Source organism: Petromyzon marinus, chromosome 36 (genome assembly GCF_048934315.1).
Source record: "Petromyzon marinus isolate PM22_M1 ecotype Great Lakes invasive population chromosome 36, UKy_Petmar_22M1.pri1.0, whole genome shotgun sequence".
Classification (NCBI taxonomy): Eukaryota; Metazoa; Chordata; class Hyperoartia; order Petromyzontiformes; family Petromyzontidae; genus Petromyzon; species Petromyzon marinus.
Genome location: NC_133702.1, coordinates 9085961 through 9108181, shown reverse-complemented (window position 1 = coordinate 9108181; position 22221 = coordinate 9085961). Strand labels below are relative to the sequence as shown.

Sequence of the window (22221 nt, the reverse complement as noted above, 5' to 3'; positions counted from 1 at the left end):
AGCTGATTATTATACACGGTGACTTATGTTTTGTACAATTTCACGTCCAATTGGGGGCCGCATATCGTAAAGGGAGGGAGGGTCCACCATGCCTGCAAGATCGCCAGTTCACCACCGTTGATTGAAGCAAGCCCCTGACCCTGCTGACGAGACACCGATTGTCGAAACCGTTCCGGAGTTTGCCCGTCTTGAAACAATGCTGCTGACATGACGCACTCCCAGAAGTCCGTGCGGCTGACGGGATGTGTAAGAAGCACGTTGATTTTTTTTCATGTGGAGAGACGGACATGTGGAGACGTATTGCCCACTCAACATTCCCCCCTTCCCCCCCCCCCCCCCCCGAATCTATTACGTTCTGGGTCAACATTTTGTGAGACCTAATGTCCTGCAGAGACATCGCGCAAACCGCCAGGGAAGGTTTTTCACGTTTTTCTTGCCAACGACAATCGCCCACCCTCTCATCAACCAAGACCTCAGCATCTTCACCTCGCACACTGGCTACTCAGGTACAGATCCCCCCTCCCCCTTCTGGGATCGCGCTGCTGCCGCCGCCACCGCCGCTGTCACCATCCCAGAATCCCAGCACCCAGATCCGGAAGAAGGCTGGCGAACGGGAGTGGAACAACGCCGACGCGGAGAATATAAACACCGCATTCGAGACCCAAACGTCACACCACCTCCTCCCGGCTTTGACACTCCTCCTTCGCAAGGACACTGACCGTCAACCGCATCGGAACACCAATGGGACGACGCGCGCATCTCCCCGATGAATGAGAAATGAATGACGGTCCTCAGAAGTGCGGCAGTGGCCCTGCAAACCAAGCTATGGGCCATAGCAACAACATCCACCGTAGGCTGCAATCCTCCCAACGGATGGGGAACAGACAAACTACAGGAACTCTCTCACAGTCTCTACGATGAAGCCCTCTCGACATTCGCATTCATCTCGTGAACATATTGCCAAACGCACGCAATAATATATATACACATTGTGTGTGCATTATTTGTTTGGCTTAACGTCTTCCTTTAAGGCTCGGGATGCAATTACAAAGTGTCTGGCGTATCCGCGAGCGCGATGACGACAGCGAGAACAAAGCCGCCTCAGTTGAGCGCAGCGCGCGTCTTCGAGGGAGCGTGTGAGCGACAAGACTTCCCAGTTTTCTCCGCGAGAGCCTTTGTCTTGACTTGATTGAAAGCGATGCGCGTGCGTCCGTGGCATGCGAATGGAACCCGAAATTGACCTCACGGACACCGACCACCACCACCACCACCATCGGCACAACCACCACCACCGGCACAACCACCACCACCACCAGCCGAGGAGTAGAAGCTATAGGGGGCTCGCCAAAAGTGTCAACCAATCGTGACCACGTGGAGAGGAACTCGTATGGGCATTGTAGGGCCATAGCACCAGTGCTGAAATCTCGGTCCGGAACAACGTTCCCGAAAATAGTTTCGGCACGCCGTATCCATCTCACTCTCATAATCATCATCATCATCATCCTCACCACGACCCATGGGGGCAGATAGTCCGTCGGTGCCCGCTGCACATTTCGTCATTGGTTTCCACTTCCGTCTGCCTTGTGCCAATTACTCAAGCAGTGGCCAGATCTTTCGCCGCCGTGCGCCAGAAACGCGAAGGCTGAGAGGCGCAGTAAAGAGGCAGGGAGAGGTCCGTGCTTGGGATTGCATTGAGGGATAAGAAGAGGAACACGTGGATGAGAGGACAGACTCGTGTTGAGAGGCGTCCTATCGAAGGTGGGCTAGGCAGGGATGATGGGTGACCAGTTGCCGAGTCTAGCAACTTAGAGGTGGCTAAAGAAAGGGACGTGCCCGAGAGTACGTTCATCGCGGAGACGGAGCGATAAACATCGGTTTGTGTGCCGGTGCTAAACGTGGATTGTTGCGTCGCAAGACCACGATGGATGTCGGCGGCTTGGGGAAGTCCTTCATCCAGCAGCGGATAGATATAGATCGTGGTTGATGATGAAGATCACATCTGCGATCCCCGCGTTTCTGCAGTGTAAATGTTTAACTTATGAAGTGAAAGGCTGGTGCCTCAGATGTTGTCATGGATGAAGACTCATCGTTTTCTGGGAACGATGATGGATCATGATGGATCATCGTTCCCAGATGGATCATGATGGATCATCGTTCCCAGTTGTGATGCCCGCATGCGTCATGCACACGTTAGAGTGGGGGGGGGGGTGGTCTATGCACTTCACGAGTACATATTTTCGTTGCGTTTATTTCGATGAAAAACTCGATTTTGCGCGGTCGGTAATCGCAATTCTTGTTTGTTTTAGCGCGCCGGCAGGGCCCCGTCTTATACAGGAAGTGCTCTTACCAACAACGTTCGGTACACCAGCGGTGTTTGGTTCGCGAGCCTGACTGCTTGATGAGACCCGGGACGTTGAATTACTGTCCAAAGTCTGCACGACATTTTGCTGCTGGTGAATCCGTTTGCTCGGCTTGGCGAGTGACCTTTGGCGTTCGCCGTCGTCACGGAGGGACCGGCGGATGACCCAGTGGGGCGAGCCGAGGTGCAGAGTGGCAGCCAAAGGATGGAATTCGTCCGAGAGGAGGGCCCTGCCGGTGGAGATGGAGCCACGGAATAAGGTCTGGTGCAGGTGCGGATCACGATGAACTCCTCACGTTATTGTATTCAAATGCGGGTCACCTGAGCTGTGTGATGTCCGAGTTGACGTCCGTCAGCATCATATTCCGACAGACGTAGCTTAGCCCCGCTCACAGACGGGTAACTCGGCAAGCTCAGTTGAGATAACGGAAGATGCGCAAATAATTAGTTGCGTTAATTTTAAGAAATTCCGTGATACTTTAACAAATTATTTCATCGATTCGAGCTATCAATTTCAATTATTCCACCGCGCCTACCGAGTAAAGTAACTCTGGAGTGGACGTGAATATGGAAATGCACTGAACCTTGTGTTCCCAATACCACTGATAATGACCGTCGTCATCGTCATCACCAGCCATGGTCAATCCCCTGCCAGTCGAAGGCATCCCGCATGCCGTCGCCGCCTCTCACGGTTCTCGCGATGCCACAAATACACCTCGCGCGAGCTCGCCTCGCCGCTCCGTCTCCGAGCTACGGACGTCCTCTCGGGGATGTGCGTTCCCTCCTTTGGGTTGCACGCAACGCAACCTTCAATTCTGTAGATGTTTGTTGTTGTTGTTGTTCGACAACCTGCTGAGCGTTGGCCCTGGGCCTCCCGGGGGCGTTGACAGCCTGCGGCTCGGAAGCCGCGAGCCGTGGCTCTTCAAGGACTGCTTCGTCGTGGCGTCGTTCATCAAGGACCCTACCGTCTCGTGTTCACCACTGTGCTTTGCGGCTCTTCAAGGACTGCTTCGTCGTGGCGTCGTTCATCAAGGACCCCACCGTCTCGTGTTCACCACTGTGTATTGAGGCTCTTCAAGGACTGCTTTGTCGTGGCGTCGTTCATAAAGGACCTCACCGTCTCGTGTTCACCACGGTGTATTGAAGCTCTTGAAATTTTGATGTTTTTTGTTTTGTTTTACCGAATTGGAAAAAAAAATGCCTTTTCTTGTTGTTTTGGTTTCGGATCCTTACCCCGGCCCAACCCCACCGCAATTCACGTACAATAATTAAACAATCGTTATTATCGCTGTCCCCCATTACTCATTGGCTCAGACCAAGTATTTAACTCGATGGTGCCACCATATATGGCATGGTTGTGGTATAGGTCTTATCAAATCAGTGCGGTTATCACGCGATTGAATTTTAATAGCCAAGCATAGAATTCTGGACCACTAATTTTCAAATAAAAAAACGAAAGAGTCCACGTTACCGCTGCCGTACAATTACAGAGTTAGTACGAACTCGCCATCGTCGCCGTGATGTAATGCGTGCACGGCAGGCGATGGGCAGGAACAGCGGCGCAGCAGCGCAGGGGCGGGGGAGGAGGGTACCTATCGCGCTTGGAACCCTGAGGTTTCATTCCCGGCTATGTGCTGACAACAGCGGCGAGAGGATTGCGAAGGATTACCCCTGGAACTTTTCCTGACCACCCCAAGGTGCGGCTGATGCGCTGAACGCGGCCCAGCGGAGGCGCGTTTCTAGCCGCTTGTCGCAGAGGTTCACGGTTTGATCCACAGCGGCTGCCCTGATTAATGCTGCGGGTATAACAACAACAAAACACCACGCGCCGTCTGCTTTACGGTGGGCGTTAAAGATCCCGTGACGCCATTCGCGCCATTGTGTGCCGGCGTTATGATGTGGCAAAATGTACCAAATTGGAATCTAAAAAAATACACGCAAATTCTTCAACTTTGATTTCGCATCGCAATCACCGCCCCCACTATTGCGAACACTTGGCAGGATCCTCTTTTTAAAAATTCACGAGACTCAGTGAGCCATTCCCCGTGTATATAAGCGGAACAATAATAACAACAAAACAATAACAATGGTCAAACGACAACAAAAACAACAACAACAACATCCCCCACAACTCGCTCGGAGTGGGGAAGACCCCTCGTGCATCCGTTGATCGTCGACAGAACGCGCCGTGCGGTACACACACACGACGCACGCGCGCGACACGACGCACGCGCACGACGCGCGCGACACACGACGCACACGCCCGCGCACGCACCACCACGGTGGCAAGCGCGGGCAACCGCACACCGCGGGTGGACTCCTCCGCCACAATGACGCCGAGTTGGGGCGCTTACCAACTTTGAGCTCCTGGCCGAACACCGTCTTCTCACCCAGCGCCGAGCAATTCCAGCGGCCGAATCGGAACTGGTGCTGGCACTCGCTGATTCCCAGCTGCGCGCCCTCGCCGATCACGATGATCGCGTCCGGACGGCTCTGGCACAGTGCCCGCTGCCGTGGTGCCAGTCCCGGGATCTTGTTGCAGATGATGTTGGCGCCCAGTGCCATGACCGTGGAAAGTGCCCTGCGGCGATCGGTCAAGGCAGGCGGGACGGACGCACGGACCGGACAGACACGCGGCGTGATGTTTGATGGTGCATTCTTGAAATTATACATTCGTTCATTACATTTTTCGTTCGTTCGCAAAGCGTGCAGGGTTAGGGTGGGTGCAGCCCTGTAATAGCTCGATCACTAGAGGGTGTTCTCGAGAGACAGTCTAGAGCAATGCGTTGGCAACCTGCAGCGACGGAACCCCACGCGGTGGCTCTTTAAGGACTGCATCGTGACTCATTCATTAAGGACCACCACCGTCTCGTATTCACCACACAGCGCTTTGGCGGCTCTTGAAATATCTAGGGGTTTTTTTTTAATATATACTGATTTCGAAAACAAAAATGTCGGTAGCCGGCCCCTGATCTCGAGGGTCAGACGTCCCACGTGAGGTGGCCACACACTTTACCCCCACGACACGGGACCTGGCGATCAACTAGCTGTGGTTGCACCCAGTCATACATACACACAGTATATATATATAGACTGTGTGTATGCCGCACCGGGACATCGAAGTCGGAGATATTTAAATTGCGAGTCCCAATGCTGCCAGCCAATGCCACCACCGCACCAGCATCGCCTGGTGCTGAAGGCAATTGACAAAAGGGTAATGCGTTTGGAAAGCCGGTCATGAACCTATATGGTGCAGGATACTGTCGTCTCGACGGCTAGAGGACGTTGTAGTAGACGTGGTACTGACGAGGAGAGAGGAACCAACAGTCGGGAGAAACACGTCGACGGACATGGAAATCACCAGGGTGAAGATCGAGAGGCAGGCATCGACAGAATCACCGTGATAGGTGGTTCCGAGCGGTGATGATGAATGACTTTGGGGTGGACGTGGAGATGATGGCCAAGTACACGAATGAGTGGAGAAAGGAGAGGCAGGAAGAAGGAACGTAAGCATAGCAGCGAGCGGACTTCGTAAACAGAATGTGCCAATTCGTCACGAGTACAGCACACCAGCAAAGCCACAACATTTACAATCTGAGTACGACGTGTCGCCAGTAATTACAACTAGCATCATCAAGTGACAACCATATTTGTGGCTGTACTAGTAACGAATTGGCTACGTTCTGTTTAAGTGACAACCCTTACTAATTGGCTGTGTCGGGTGGTGGCGGGCTTAACGACACATCTATATATTTACGCGATCTAACCCCTCAAAAAAACCTTCTATTATGGCATGATATTGGTCGTGAAAGCCGACTACGTATTAAACTTAATTTATTCCTTGACTTAAAGCTTTCGTGACTGCAGGAATTCATATTCTTTGGTTCTTTCGGTAAAGTCACGTAGGTAAAAAAAAATAAAAAATGATAAGTTTTTTCTACCTACGTGACTTTACCGAAAGAACCTAAGAGTATGGATTCCTGCAGTCGCGAAATCTTGAAATCAATATGAATTTATTCCATTCGCACTTAACGCTCTTCCGCCTCGAACGAGGGGTGGGCCACGAGTTCACATTGAGTATCTGATGCACATCATGCGCCCTTCACCACTCGAGACAAAATCAAGAAGGCGAGTGCCATGTCGTCCCACGAGTCCATTCCTTGCTTCGCTCGTCGTGCGCACACGGTTTCGACATTCGGGCAGTCAAACAGCGAATCCACGTGTTGCCTCCTCTGTTGCAGGGTCTTGAGATGCGGTTGCATTTCCTACGCTCCGTCTATATATACGTAATATATATATATACACATACACGTATATCCGCGTAATTGACAAGCGTTGGAATGAGATACTCAAATGGTTGGCGATGTGCTCACGGAAGAGATACCTCGCAGCGAAGTTGCGTAGCGAGGAGGAAAATGGTTCAGGAACATCGTCAAACTTGCCTACACAGTATTCTCCGAAATAAAAGACACTTGTCTCTTTGAATCTCCTCCATTTTAAAGGCAAACGGCGTCTTGGGTTGCGTCTCATAATGCGGCACGTGGGGGCTTGGTGTGACCAGATTTGAACCATTTTTTTTTTACATCTGGCGCAAGTTTGTTTGCGCGCCTCGTGTCCCCGGAGCGTGTTATAACCCGGAGCGTGCGACACTTTACTTACAAACACCGTGATTTACGTCTTGTGTTCACGGAGCGTGTTATAACCCAGAGCGTGCGACACTTTACTTACAAACACCGTGATTTACGTCTTGTGTTCGCGGAGCGTGTTATAACCCAGAGCGTGCGACACTTTACTTACAAACACCGTGATTTACGTCTTGTGTTCGCGGAGCGTGTTATAACCCAGAGCGTGTGGCACTTTACTTACAAACACTGTGATTTACGTCTTGTGTTCACGGAGTGTGTTATAACCCAGAGCGTGCGACACTTTACTTACAAACACCGTGATTTAAGACAATGCGCCGTTAGTCCCGTCGTGCGGGCATAAGCTCAATAGATGCGTGCGCGTGTTCGCGAAATATGTTGAATAACCGATTGCAGGCCTGACTGTGCGATTTCACTGGACATCTGTGAAAAAGAGCTTCATAGCTCATCGGATTTCTCCAGGATAAATAAAGAATCCATGCACCGTATCATCTACGATGTAGACATACGCATGCACAATACAATGATTTAGTTTACAAATACACGTGGGACATTTATGAGCAATTGTATGACTATAATTTACGATCTTTGAATAATTGTAACAAAACAAAAAACACACGCGTGAATTTGTGAACTTTTACGGCAATGTGTGTAGAGACATTCAATAAGTATAATCGGCCACGTATATGTGTGTGTGAATACAAAGACAAAGATCCCCCAGTATAGCCTATACAGACTCGTGGGGCAAATGCTGTTAGCGAGCACCTATGAAGGCCGGAACGGCACTGTATATTGAAAACAAAGACAAAGATCTGCCGTATGGCCTGAACAGACTGTTGGGGCAAGTGTTGTTAGCGAGCACCTATGTAGACCTCACACGAGAGGATGGATGGTCAACACCACGTCCGGCCGCCTTTGTCTCCCGAGTGGCGATGTTTACACACCGCACCGGGTACGCATTTGAGGCTGAGTCGACTTAGGGAAGACCCAGGACCGGTTCAGAGAATCGTCACTGGTGTTGGCCACGAGCGGGAATAAACCTCGGGTCGTCGGTTGCGTTGCATAGCACAGCGCGCTAACCACTACACTACCGCTCCCCTTATATACAAAGACAAAGATCCCCCATATAGCCTTAACATACTGTAGGGGCAAGTGCTGTTAGCGAGCACCTTTGAAGGCCGCACACACACAAACACGCATACCATGTATGCGCGCGCGCGTGTGTGTATATAAATGCACACACGATATGCCTACCAAGTTCGATTCCCAGCCACGGCTAACACCAGTGACGAATTGTATCTGACCCGCTACCAACCGGCACTGACCAGGGTGGTGAAGTATGGTTAAACAACTCATGTATACACTGCGACGGCGTGGTCGGGCCTTTCACGCCAGCAGTTGATTGACACGTGGTTTTTTTGACACATTAATATTATTAATTTTCAACGTTGTTTACGCATAGGTATAAGTGTATATGTATTTATATACATACACACACGCGCGCCGGGGCTCAGCCACGCGTTAAATGTGATTACCGTTAAGTTAAACATTAAACGCAAACAGTGCACAGTGTCCATCAAGTCTCAGCTGGGGATGTATTTAATTGTATAGGTCAGTAGGTCAAACGGAGCGTTCTCTTGTAGACCGGAACAATGCACGTGACGGGCGAATTAATGAATTTGAATGATTCTGTAAAAGAAGCAATTCACGGCTCTTTGTCAATGAGTCCCCTGCTGCATGGAGACCTTTGGCGATCCGGATGGCAACAAACATTCACATTAAAACGATGTTACGCAGTTCAAAAATGTTACGCACAATTACAGGTGTTTTGGGTTACATCGCGTAAGTAGAGATGCGTCGTAGCCCACCACCACCCCACACAGCCAATCAGTAAGGTGTGTCACGTAAACAAAACGCGCCAGTTACTTACGACTTCAGCCCACCGGTGTGTTGGAGAGTAAATCCACAACGTTTACAATTTGAGTTCCGTGACGTTCCGCCGGTGATTATTGTGGGTTTACTCTCCAACACACCGTTGGGCTGAAGCAGCAACTAACTGGCACGTTTAGTTCACGTGACAAACTTTACTGGTTGGCTGTGTCGGGTGGTGGCGGGTTACGACACATTTATATTTACGCGATCTAACCCAAAAAATAAACTTTTTACGTATAATATTGGTAGCGAAAGCCTACGCGTCTAACTTTTATGCATTTTTTTTTTTTACAATCCTCCACCTAAACGGTTTCGTTTGCAACATCGTCGAATGCCGACTCCGGCAGTTCACGTTGAAATTGCGGTGCATTCAACGGCACGTGGAGCGCGTGGGGCAGCGGTTAGCAGCACGACGCCACGGCTAACATCAGTGGCGAGCGACGTCTGAACCCGTGGCTTTGCCACGATCATCCAGCGGTGGACGGCATCGACACAAGGCCCCATGCGTCGTTGTGTCGAGCGCGGAGCGGTGACGCGGTGGTTGACCCACTGCGCTGTGAACCGGGCCACTCGAGTCCCATGCCGGGCCACGGCTAGCATCAGCTACGAGCGATATCTGAACTCGTCCTGGATCGATCATTCACGAACGCCTTCCCTCGCCGACCGGTGTCGTTGGGAGTATGGTCCAACAACCTCCATGGCTGCTCGGGGCGTGGGGAGACCTGCACCATAATCACCAATGACTAAACGTTTGTATGATTGCAGTGCTTGCACGTGTATATATATATTTGTGTGTGCGTGACTTTACAAAGCCAAATTCAGAATCACACGCCGGAAAAATCCCATCCAGTCCGTCTGGGATGTGGTAGCGCGCTAATCGGGACAACAATAACACGCCAACTCAACACATTCACCTTACAAGAAAAGCAATATAACACACAATATACAATTACTGCAATATATAATCGCCTACGTTCCGTGCAATAAAGAAACGTTGCCCGAAACGTTGCTTAATATATATATTTTAAGGCCACACTACTATTGAGGAATGCGTTTGAATTGTGTTTGTGTGCACTGCGCTTGTCAACACAGCTGCAGCGGCACACAAAAATAATTCAATTACCCAAGACGTGTGTTTGTTTATTCACTATACGGCAGCTCAGTATATTATTTACATGTCTGTTTTTTGTGTTCGTTTAAGTGGAGAGCGCTGGCTCAGTGGTTCGCACGTGGAAGAACCCCCAGCCACAGTTAGAGGATCGCATGAACAACACGTCCAACACACACACACACACACAACACACATACAACACACATACAACACACATACAGAGACAAAGATCCTCCGTATAGACTTAGCAGACTGTTGGGGCAAGTGCTGTTAGCGAGCACCTATGAAGGCCGGCACGGCACACGAGGGGGTGGGTTGCCAACACCAGGCCCGGCCGCCTTTGCTTCCCCAGTGGGGATGTTTACACACCGCACCAGGTACACATTTGAGGCTGAGTCGACCTAGGGGAGGCCCAGAACCGGTTCAGATATTCGCTATCACTGGTGTTAGCCGCGAGCGGGAATTGAACTCGGGTCGACGGATTCGTAGCGCAGCGCAGCGCTAACCACTTACACTACCGCTCCAACACACACACATACATACAACACACACATACATACAACACACATGCAACACACATACATACAACACACATACATACAACACACATACATACAACACATACATACAGCACACAAACATACAACACACACATGCATACAACACACATACATACAACACACATACATACAACACACAAACATGCATACAACACACACATACATACAACACACATACATACAACACACAAACATTCATACAACACACACATGCATGCAACACACATACATACAACACACAAACATGCATACAACACACATACATACAACACACATACATACATACAACACACACATGCATACAACACACATACATACAACACACAAACATGCATACAACACACATACATACAACACACATACATACAACACACATACATACAACACACAAACATGCATACAACACACATACATACAACACACAAACATGCATACAACACACACATACATACAACACACATACATACAACACACATACATACAACACACATACATACAACACACATACATACAACACACAAACATGCATACAACACACATACATACAACACACAAACATGCATACAACACACATACATACAACACACAAACATTCATACAACACACACATGCATACAACACACATACATACAACACACAAACATGCATACAACACACACATGCATACAACACACATACATACAACACACAAACATGCATACAACACACATACATACAACACACAAACATGCATACAACACACACATGCATACAACGCACATACATACAACACACACACACATGCATACAACACACAAACATGCATACAACACATATACATACAACACACAAACATTGATACAACACACACATGCATACAACACACATACATACAACACACACACATACAACACACCCACATGCATACAACACACACATACATACAACACACACACATACATACAACACACACACACACATGCATACAACACACGTACAGACGTACATTAAACAACACACACGCACCTACGTACACCGAGTCAGCGTGCCTGCTGCTCGTGTCCCGTGTGGCGGCGGAGACGCATTCCACGCAGGTGAATCGGGGCGTTCAGGGCTCAGAATCGGGGCGTTTTAATCACCGCGACTTGAGTGGCGTTTGTTTTTTTTGAGACAGAGAGGGGAGGGGGGCAGAAGAATCCTTTCGAGACGACGGCGCTCCGAAGCGGCGCCCTCTTCGTGTCGGCCTCTCGATTCGCGACACTCCGAGTATTCAGTTTTCAAGCAATCGATCCCAACACCTTTCGGTTGCGTCACACTCTGTTCCTCCGAATGGCCCTATCGACGTGGCGTCGGTCACGGCGCCAAGAGCGGCGTGTTCGAGAACGCCTCGCGGAAGCAATTAATCACCGAACTTATTTTGGGAGAGAAAACTTGATTTGAAGCTTTCGTGACTGCAGGAATTACTCGTTGGTTCTTTCAGTAAAGTCACGTAGATAGGAAATAAATTAAATAATATAATACGCCGTTTCGATTGCAACACAAGCAGTCGTCATCAGGTAGAACTCAATTTGAGAGAGAGAGAGAAAAAACACAGACACGGAGACACAGAGACAGACACACAAGCAGAGAGAGAGACAACACAGAGACACACTGAGAGAGACACACACAACATAGACAACACAGAGGGATATCCCTTTCCAAAGTGAGCGTGTTTGGGCACGCATGTCTTCTCCTTGCGAGCTCGATAATTTTGACGTTAATTCTCTCGCAATTTCGTCGCGCAGTCCCAAGACCAAGAATCCAGTTATGGGGCCCTAGGCAGTAGTAGCGCTACCTCTCGGCGTGCTATGGAGAACGGCGTCACGGAAGCGGATATCACAGAACTTGTTGTGAGATGCCTCCACGTGACCTATATAATGTATCCATGCACACACCGGGGAGCGCGTCGCTTCGTACACTTCATAGGCACTTCCTCCTTCTTAAATAACCTCAGCGTTATTACATCATGCTCCTTCCTCCGTGCTTGCAGCTGTAATGAATTGATGATCTATTGGGCGCGATTGCGTGGTTACACATGGCACGCGAGCGAATCTGCCCAACAGCCACGGACGCTATCCGTGCTTCGATAAAGCCTTGCGAGAGAGAGAAAGGAGAGAGAGAGAGAGAGTTCACGTGAACCTGGCTACTGGGCGTTCGTGTCGCGAGACAAGAACGAAGGTTCATCGCTTTGCCGTATCGACTTGCGGAGAGAACGACGCTGCTTAAACTGCTGCTGCTGCAGTCATTCAATTCACCATTCGTTTCTTTCCGACGGCCAATTATGTAAATGTCCCTCCTTGGCGCGGGCCCAAATTCGCATTCCTCCCCGTTATCTCGAGATGCAACTGGATATGCGGCTACCTGCATGCGTGCGCGCGCGCCAAGGCATGAGCCAACTTACATTGCGAAAAGATCTAAAGAATGCGACCAACCACCACCACCACCACGACAACGGCGGCGGCGATGATGATGATGTGTATATCGCAGTTCAATCCGACATGCATCCTGGTTGCAATAAATTAAACTGAATCGCCCTCTTGAAAATCATACCACCCCCACCCCTCACCTCCACCCCCCCCCCCTGCTCTCTCAACCACCTCGCCACTGTACGTGAGTCGAGTCGAGGCGTTCGAATACCAAAGCGGTCACCTGTAGCCGACGGCTTTAGGGTGCGTTGCGTGTCTCCGCTTTCATTGCGCAACGCAGCCTCTGGGACCGATTCTTAGAATTGACAGACACGCTTTTGCTTTTTCTCCTTTTCTCGAATGCATTTTCGTCTCTCCAACTTAAGTGTGCAAACGCTCATGCGCTAGGGCACTACTCCGTCCGCCCGTCCGTGATTGGGCGCGACGATGGAGAACGCGCCGCGTTCTCCATCGTCGCGCGGCTCGCGTTTGGGGAAAGCAAGAGCCGAAATGTTACATCGAGGTGCCTGATGGACCGGATGATGCCTGTTCCAGAAGGAGTAGCGAGATGGCGACTCGTCGCCGTGATGATTGTGATGATGATGATGATGATTCCTCCCTCCTGAGTATTTCTGTCCTCGTGTAAACGGACTCGATTAAAATCACTTTAGTTTGGGCGCGAGTGTAAGTTGAGAAGGTCGCTGCTGTCGTTATTATTACGTTTATTTTTTTTGCTTGTTTATTAATTATGTTGATTGTGAAATCATTTGATTTCGTCTGCCGACCGAGTTCCCCATTAAAATAAAACGAGAGAGAGAGTCTTAGCTCAACGGGCTTTACTCTGGAAATAAACTTCTCATTCTGATGTGTGAATGAGCAGGTTGAGTCTATGTCGATATGTCCCACGGTTCTGTTCTGGGCTATGACCACAGTCTCCACGCACTCCAGCAGAGATTGTAAATTTTCATGTGTGCATCATCATCATCATCAGGTATCCACACCTGCTGCTGCTGATGCCATGGGTTGTGTGCGGACCAAGCGGTTTCTGGGGCTCCTGGCCCCGTGAGCTTCACGGACGATCGAACCCAGGGATATTGTGCGTCGTTTGTTATAAAATAGCATTAATCAAGACAATAATTAATTAAAATCATCCGGGGTTAAAGCAACATTTTTAGAAAACGATATAAAATCCATGCGTACGCGCGACTTTTCTTGTTTACTGAAAGCATTCGACAGCCAATTGGTGGCCACTTTCCGTTCGCTTCCCAAGCTACTCGCTGCGCGACTTCGCTGTGACCTCAACAGATTTACTCTGAACGCGAACCGAATCTCGTCGGATCTTTGCAGCGCGGTGACTTCGGCAAGCTTCGAGCCCGGTTGCTTTCTACAACGAGCACTGCGACACCGACGGGGAATAGCTCGCGTCGTAGACTCGCGATGCGAGGTCGCCGGATGTGGTACGGCAGTGGATTCTTGAATCTATTTTGTGCGGAGTTTTGAGCTTCACACTCTCTCGCGTAACAATGCGTGCAGCAGTTGCACAGTTATATTTTTTTTTATATATATACACATTCGTACATAACGCTTTCTTAAAAGCAAAACATCCGTAATAGGTGACGTTTTGGGTCATGGACCTCCTTTATAGCACACGATATATCCGTACGTATATATGTATAATCAACTTTCCAGTCGTAGGGTTTCTACGGACACTCCCCATTTCTTCTCACATACGTCCAAACGCTCATTAACGAGACTCATCGAAACATCCAAATCTTGGCGGGACCTTCCAAAAACAAGAGTGCTGAGACTCGGCGAGGCATTCGTTTGGAAACTTTCTAAACAGTCAACCCTGTGCACTGGTTAGCGCATGGCGCGATGGACCGGCGACTTGGGTCCGATTGTCGGACTCGGTTAATAACGGAAGCGCTCTCCTATCCCCTTTAAACCCTTTAACACGCGCTGACTAGCGCGGTGAAGTATAGTCAAACACCCCCTCCCCGACCGACAGAGGTGTACATTCCACTGTCATTCGTATCAGGTATCATCAGCGCGCTGGCTGGCCCTTGGAAGGAGCTTCTCTAAGGGCAAATCGCAAGCGTTGCCTGCAGGGCCATATAAGTTAACGAGACCGCGCGGGCGCGCGAGGACGCTCAGTTATGTGGTCAGTAAATGTTGACGTTATCTCAATGAGTTGGGATGAGGAGGGTGTTTGCAAAAAAAAAAAGGGTGGGTGGATGGGTGGGTGGGTGGTGGGGCGAGAGAGAGAGAGACACGGGAGCGTGGTGTGGGGTGTGGAGTTGGCTGGCATGATGGCAGCAGCAGGCACTCGGGTGTTTATCTCCGAGCGCAGGTTTCGGGCGTGCAGGTGAAAGTCGGTGGGGCCCGCGTGCATGCGGCTCATTAGCGGGGGTGTTGCGCGCGGTGCTAATCGCTTTAATTGCTGTTAACTATCCGGGCAATGTGCACATTTGTGAGGCTGGTGGCAAAGAAAAGTTCCGACCTCCTGATTGACATTCTTTTTGACTGTTACAATTTGAGACGTTTTTTTATTTACTTTAAATGCGTGCTTTGACGATGTATTTTGCACAACGGAGGACACAAAGGCGTGGCTATTCACGACGTCCCATTGTTAGCGATCGGGACATTGGTTGGCATCTCGATTTCGCTCAAAGTAATTGACGAAATGATACACTGTGGTACAGAGTTAAGCACGAACGATTGGGTCTGTTAGCATGCGCTATGTTATCGCGACCTCACTGATGTCGGTAGAATTACGTCGACACACGCACACAAACAATGTTCACTTCTCGTAGGAGGAAACCTTAAATCGACACATGCCAATATCACCTTTTCACAATGGCTCAGGCGATTGTGAAAAGGATTCACGTCGACTCGCTTGAGTCGACGTGAATCCCGCGCATGTGAAATAACTCAACCGCGTGTTGAGAGTGTCTGGACTTCATGGTCAAAACCACAGCTTACAGCGATATAGACCATGGGCGAGAGTGAGGGGGAGAGGGGTATCTACCCATCGCGGACGAGCTGAAGGAAAAGTCGACTCACATTGCGAGCGGGACAAGAGAAGGGAGGAAAAGGACATCGGATGAAAGGTGACATGTTGATGATGAACACGGTGAGCACCGGGACAGAGACCGAGAAAAGAACATCGGATGAAAGGTGACAGGTTGATGATGAACACGGTGAGCACCGGGACAGAGACCGAGAAAAGAACATCGGATGAAAGGTGACAGGTTGATGATGAACACGGTGAGCACCGGGACAGAGACCGAGAAAAGAACATCGGATGAAAGGTGACAGGTTGATGATGAACACGGTGAGCACCGGGACAGAGACCGAGAAAAGAACATCGGATGTAAGGTCACAGGTTGATGATGAACACGGTGAGCACCGGGACAGAGACCGAGAAAAGAACATCGGATGAAAGGTGACAGGTTGATGATGAACACGGTGAGCACCGGGACAGAGACCGAGAAAAGAACATCGGATGAAAGGTGACAGGTTGATGATGAACACGGTGAGCACCGGGACAGAGACCGAGAAAAGAACATCGGATGTAAGGTGACAGGTTGATGATGAACACGGTGAGCACCGGGACAGAGACCGATAAAAGGACATCGGATGTAAGGTGACAGGTTGATGATGAACACGGTGAGCACCGGGACAGAGACCGATAAAAGGACATCGGATGTAAGGTGACAGGTTGATGATGAACACGGTGAGCACCGGGACAGCGACCGAGAAAAGAACATCGGATGAAAGGTGACAGGTTGATGATGAACACGGTGAGCACCGGGACAGAGACCGAGAAAAGGACATCGGATGAAAGGTGACAGGTTGATGATGAACACGGTGAGCACCGGGACAGAGACCGAGAAAAGAACATCGGATGTAAGGTGTTGAGAGTTGAGAGTGATGATGAACACGGTGAGCACCGGGACAGAGACCGAGAAAAGGACATCGGATGTAAGGTGTTGAGAGTTGAGAGTGATGATGAACACGGTGAGCACCGAGACAGCGACCGAGAAAAGAACATCGGCTGTAAGGTGTTGAGAGTTGAGAGTGATGATGAACACGGTGAGCACCGGGACAGAGACCGATAAAAGAACATCGGATGTAAGGTGTTGAGAGTTGAGAGTGATGATGAACACGGTGAGCACCGGGACAGAGACCGAGAAAAGGACATCGGATGTAAGGTGTTGAGAGTTGAGAGTGATGATGAACACGGTGAGCACCGGGACAGAGACCGAGAAAAGGACATCGGATGTAAGGTGTTGAGAGTTGAGAGTGATGATGAACACGGTGAGCACCGGGACAGCGACCGAGAAAAGGACATCGGATGTACGGTGTTGAGAGTTGAGAGTGATGATGAACACGGTGAGCACCGGGACAGAGACCGAGAAAAGAACATCGGATGTAAGGTGTTGAGAGTTGAGAGTGATGATGAACACGGTGAGCACCGGGACAGCGACCGAGAAAAGAACATCGGATGTAAGGTGTTGAGAGTTGAGAGTGATGATGAACACGGTGAGCACCGGGACAGCGACCGAGAAAAGGACATCGGATGTACGGTGTTGAGAGTTGAGAGTGATGATGAACACGGTGAGCACCGGGACAGAGACCGAGACGCAAGGTCCACAGTGGCCGAACGAGGATGTGAAGGCTCGTGGGGTGTCTGCGGAGTTTCATGGCCCACGATCAGGAATGAATGGAGACAGCAGAGCAGGAATGCAGCACAGACCACCAGTCGTGACCGAGACGAGTGAACACATCAGCGTGCAGACTTTTCCGCGTCCAGTCTCCCTTTACGATCTTCACACCGATGCGTTCTGATTCATTTATTAGACATCATCATCATCATCGCGCAGTGGCGCAGACGTCGCGTTCATGAGCGCGTTCGCGCGTGCCCACAGACGCTTCATCATCGCAGCCTCGTCACAACACCGCGCAACGAGCCCGCGTTTTTAAACGAAAGCGAGCTCTTACCCTATGCGAAAGTAGAAGACCGCAACAGTCAGGAGGCAATGCAGTATCCAGCGGCGGATGCGCGCATACATGATGCTGTCCGTGTTGCCGACCAGCTCGCGCGTGGCAGTTCGCGGTGTGTGCTCGCACGGGTCGACTGCTGATGCGAGTTGAGCGTCCGAGGTGTCTTGATGCTTGCTTGCTGCTGATAATGATGCAGCCGGGTGGGTTGTCTCTCGTTGTGCTGCTAAGGGCGCGACTGTGTCCCGGTTCAGTCACGCAGCTCGGCGCTGCTCAAACAGTTTTCGTCCCTCGGTGGAGAGATCGCTCTTCTGTCGTCTCCTCCACGCGCTGTCTCCGCATGACTCGCTGATTGTCGCCCCGGTTCTTTCGTCCGACGTGATCCGCATTCGGTCTGCAGACGCCGCAGCGGCAGCCGCGGCCTCGTATATATAGAGACGAGCGCGCGCAAAAGCGCTGATGTAACTTTGTTAATAGTTTTAAGTCGCTTGTTTTGTAGTACCACCACTGGCACCACCACCACTACCACAACCCACCATCACCACCCGCCGCACCCCCTCCACCACCCCCCCCACCTTCTTTCTTCTACGTCTTGCTTTTTTTTAGAAAAAAAATTCTACTTATTATTCGTCTTCTCCGTCTCTCGGCCGGTGTTTAATAGCTAAACCGTGGCGCGCGCAAAAAACCGCAAAGCCGCGATTGACATTTGTTCTGAGTGGAGTAATTGTGTAAGTGAGCGAGTGTGTAGGTGAGTGTGTGTGCCCGTGTGTGTCTGTCTGTGTGTGTGTATCTCTCTGTGTGTGTGTCCGTGCGCGCGCACGTGGCCAGGTTAATGCGCGCGTGTCCGCGTGTTGCGCGCGCGCGCAGGAGAGCGAACGAGCGAGCGAGAGAGACGACTATATCATCATCATCATCGCTGGCTGTGTGCGCGCGGTGTGTCTGGGCGTGCACCTCAACAGTTGCTCCCGTCCACTCCCTCCCTCGCTCTCTCGCCTCTTCCCCTACCTTCCCCTCCCCACCGCAGCCAGACCACCTGTCAGAGTCGAGAGTGGAGGGGTGGGTGGGTGAGTGAGTGAGCGAGCGAGCGAAAGGGTGATGGGTGGGGGAATTCAGCATCAGCGCAAAAGCGCTGACCACAGTACAGCACGCGTCTCACGAGCCGTTCCGTGTACTTCTCGAGCTCCTTCTCCGAGGATGAAACGTTCGCTTCTCTCGTGGTCGACTAAGCCTCGCCCGAATGATTCGAGAGAGAAGCGCACGGCGCCATCTGTACGGAGTTGTGTACGTTCCCTTTCCTTTTCTAATCGCCAACAATACAAATAAACGCATCGTGAATTATACAAACACGCTAATTGCAGAACCCCTCCTGGAAACCGGTCTTGAGGCTCGGCGCGGTTCATGTTCTGAATCACAGTGATCGAGCACAGCCTGGTGCTCAGTGCTCACCACCGCGGAACAATCTGCCTATCCGTGATTTTGTTTTGATTTCGTTTTGTTCTTCGCTTTGTCCGAATGCGCTGTTCGTATACGCGCGCTCTGCACACTTCGGATGCGTATTCACATGTTGTACATTGTGTGGAGGAGGCAGTGGGAACAGTGCTTCGTGCGATGTGCATTGAACCTAGACCCACCCGAGTTCGATTCCCGACCGTGGCTATAACATCGGTGGCGAACGATGTCTGAACTGGTCCGAAGGCTCCGTGTTCACCAACTCGCAGTGACCAGAGCGGTGAAGTATGGTCGAACAACACCCATGTTTAAACCCGGCGTGCGGAGGAGGCCTTCATCCAGCAGTTGATTGACAAAGGACTGTAACATTCAAACTATTATAATACAAACATAAATAATCATTGTGTACGTGCGCATGCAGTTTGCATACATCCACTGAAGCTTCGTGGCTAATGATGACGCGTGCGATTGAATGCTATGCAATTATTTTAACGGCCAAATGCGTAATAACGGTCCAAAGCAGCTATTTATCTAATAACGTCAATATCTCACCGCAAATTAGTGTGCCTCTAATGACACCCGCGTAAGTCTGATGGCCAGAGTTGTCTCGAATTATAATTTGGCGATCCTACTGCGGCTGCTGCGTTAACAGAGGGCGCACACGCACGAGACTCAACACACCTCGTCAACAAGACCGCCTTAAAAAAAAAGAAAAGAAAACGAACACAAATATGATAGAACGACGTTTGGGGCAATGGACCGTCGTCATGGCGAGATTGTGGTGCGATGGTTAAGCGCGCTGTGCAATGAAACCCGGCCACCCACCTGAGTTCGAGTCACGATTAACACCCAGTGGAAACTGATAGCCCAATGAGCCATGGGGCTTCCCTCCATTTCACCAATCTGTCTATGCTCACGTGGCTCGCTCAGTCGAGTCGACACAACTTCGGGCCGATTCGCTTAAGTCGACGTAGACCCTGCTCAAGTGAGCACGCGCGAACTGCGCAGTTAATTTAGTGTACCTCGACCGCGATGTAAACATTGCGTACAGCGAAATTTTAAAACACGGGCGAGAGGTGGGGGCCTTCATCCAGCAGTGGATCGACAAAGGGGTTGTAGACGGAGACTCTTCACCCATCCCACAACAAAATAAGAGTTGCTTCTACATTGCGCCACCTGAATTTCGCAGAGGGATCTGTTCATTTCCATGGGCCCCAGCAGTGTGCGCGCGTGTAATTAGGACAACCATTCCCTTTGTTGGATGCGTATATATTTTTTCCCCACGAAAGTCTCGCAGAATCTCAAAACTCCTTCGCACGAGGATGCTGCTACAACCGGGATGTTTCGCCAAATGCCGTTGATGAATGCTTGACTGCAAATGGGAGGAAATGGGAATTCCGGGAGAGGGAAAAAAAACCTCCGTCAGCTCACACGAGGGCATGACGCTGCGATGAAAGCCACTTGCTTCAATCGACTCGCTGTACTGCCATCTCCTGGCCACCTCGCGGTAATTTCAAGAGCTCTCAGAAGTAATTCTGTGACACCGTCTTCCGCGGACCATTCTTCGCACTGCACTGCGAGAGAAATGCGCAACTTCGTCTCGTCAAGACGAGAGTTTCACAAATGGTCCGTGATCCACTCACCCCTCGCCTCCACGCCCGGCGTGTGCTGATCGCATGCGCGGTGGCCATGCCATAGGTGGCAATTCATTTAATCTGAAGCTTAAATCAACTGCGCAGTTCGCGCGTGCTGTAATTGTGTTGGCGAGATGGAGAGAATCATTGTCAGGGGATTGTCCTGATTTGGAGTCACACCGCGCACCGCGCACTGGAAATTCAATATGACGTTGACGGAATGTACGCATTTCCAGACTGAACCATGGGTGGAGGGGTTGACGGTCACAGCCCCTGTCACCGATGGCTACACAAAAACATCACGTGGCATTTTGGTGTTCACTTCAATCTGACCACAATGGCCAGGTCCATTTGACTGCCGTGGAGACGAACGTGTTTGAAAGGGGAGATAGTTCGTGTGTGAGAGAAAGAGAGATAATGTGACGATTTGGCTGACAAGGACAATTTGGAATTTATTGGCATATCATTGGAGAGGGTGGGTGGGTGGTGGAAGGAAAAATACAGAGTTCAGATTTATTTTTTTGTGACTGCAGGAATTCATATTCTTTGGTTCTTTCGGTAAAGTCACGTAGATAGAAAATAAAATAAAAATGTAAAATTTTAATTAACATTTATTTTTTAAATATAAAAATTATAAATGTTAAAACCCAAAACTCAATTTTTTTTATTTTATTTTCTATCTACGTGACTTTACCGAAAGAACAAAAGTATATTTAGTTCAGAATTGTCGTTTGTTTTTCTCGGCGCGCACCTTGGTGAACGCGCCACACTGCTCAGTCAATAAGTCCCGGCGAGCTTCTGAAGTCCGCGAAGGCTTTAGCTACAAAGGAGGTGGCCGGGTGGTGCAGCCAGTCGGAGCGCTGAGCCCACACCGCTGAGAACCAGGATTCGAACCCGAGTTTCAGGGCATTCGTATCGAATCCGGGTACTACTCAAGTGCAGCGAAGTTGTGGCCTCAATCCGGTCACTGATGACCGCGCAACAGCAATAAAGGTAACGCGAATCTAGTGTGTTGTTATCGTTGCTCAATTGGTTCCACTTGTTTAATTTTTGCAACGCGTTTTTTTCCAGCGGCGAGAGCTACAGAGAATCACTGTCGCTGACAC

At 50.1% G+C, this 22221-nt stretch overlaps 1 protein-coding gene across 2 annotated transcripts in view; it reads right to left on the bottom strand.

Annotated features, from left to right (window-relative positions):
- LOC116949321 (protein Wnt-7b-like) overlaps positions 1-21622 on the bottom strand; it is a 36559-nt gene extending 14937 nt beyond the window's left edge. The window contains exons 1-2 of one of the 2 annotated variants that reach the window (XM_032966476.2): positions 18033-21622; positions 4714-4940 (exon numbers count right to left, since the gene is read on the bottom strand). In XM_032966476.2, the coding sequence (XP_032822367.1) occupies positions 4714-4940; positions 18033-18103 (298 nt within the window). In that variant the 5' untranslated portion in view covers positions 18104-21622. The remainder of the gene's footprint in view (positions 1-4713; positions 4941-18032) is intronic. The other variant, XM_032966477.2, reaches the window with a different exon arrangement.
- Between the last annotated feature and the right edge of the window lie 599 nt (positions 21623-22221).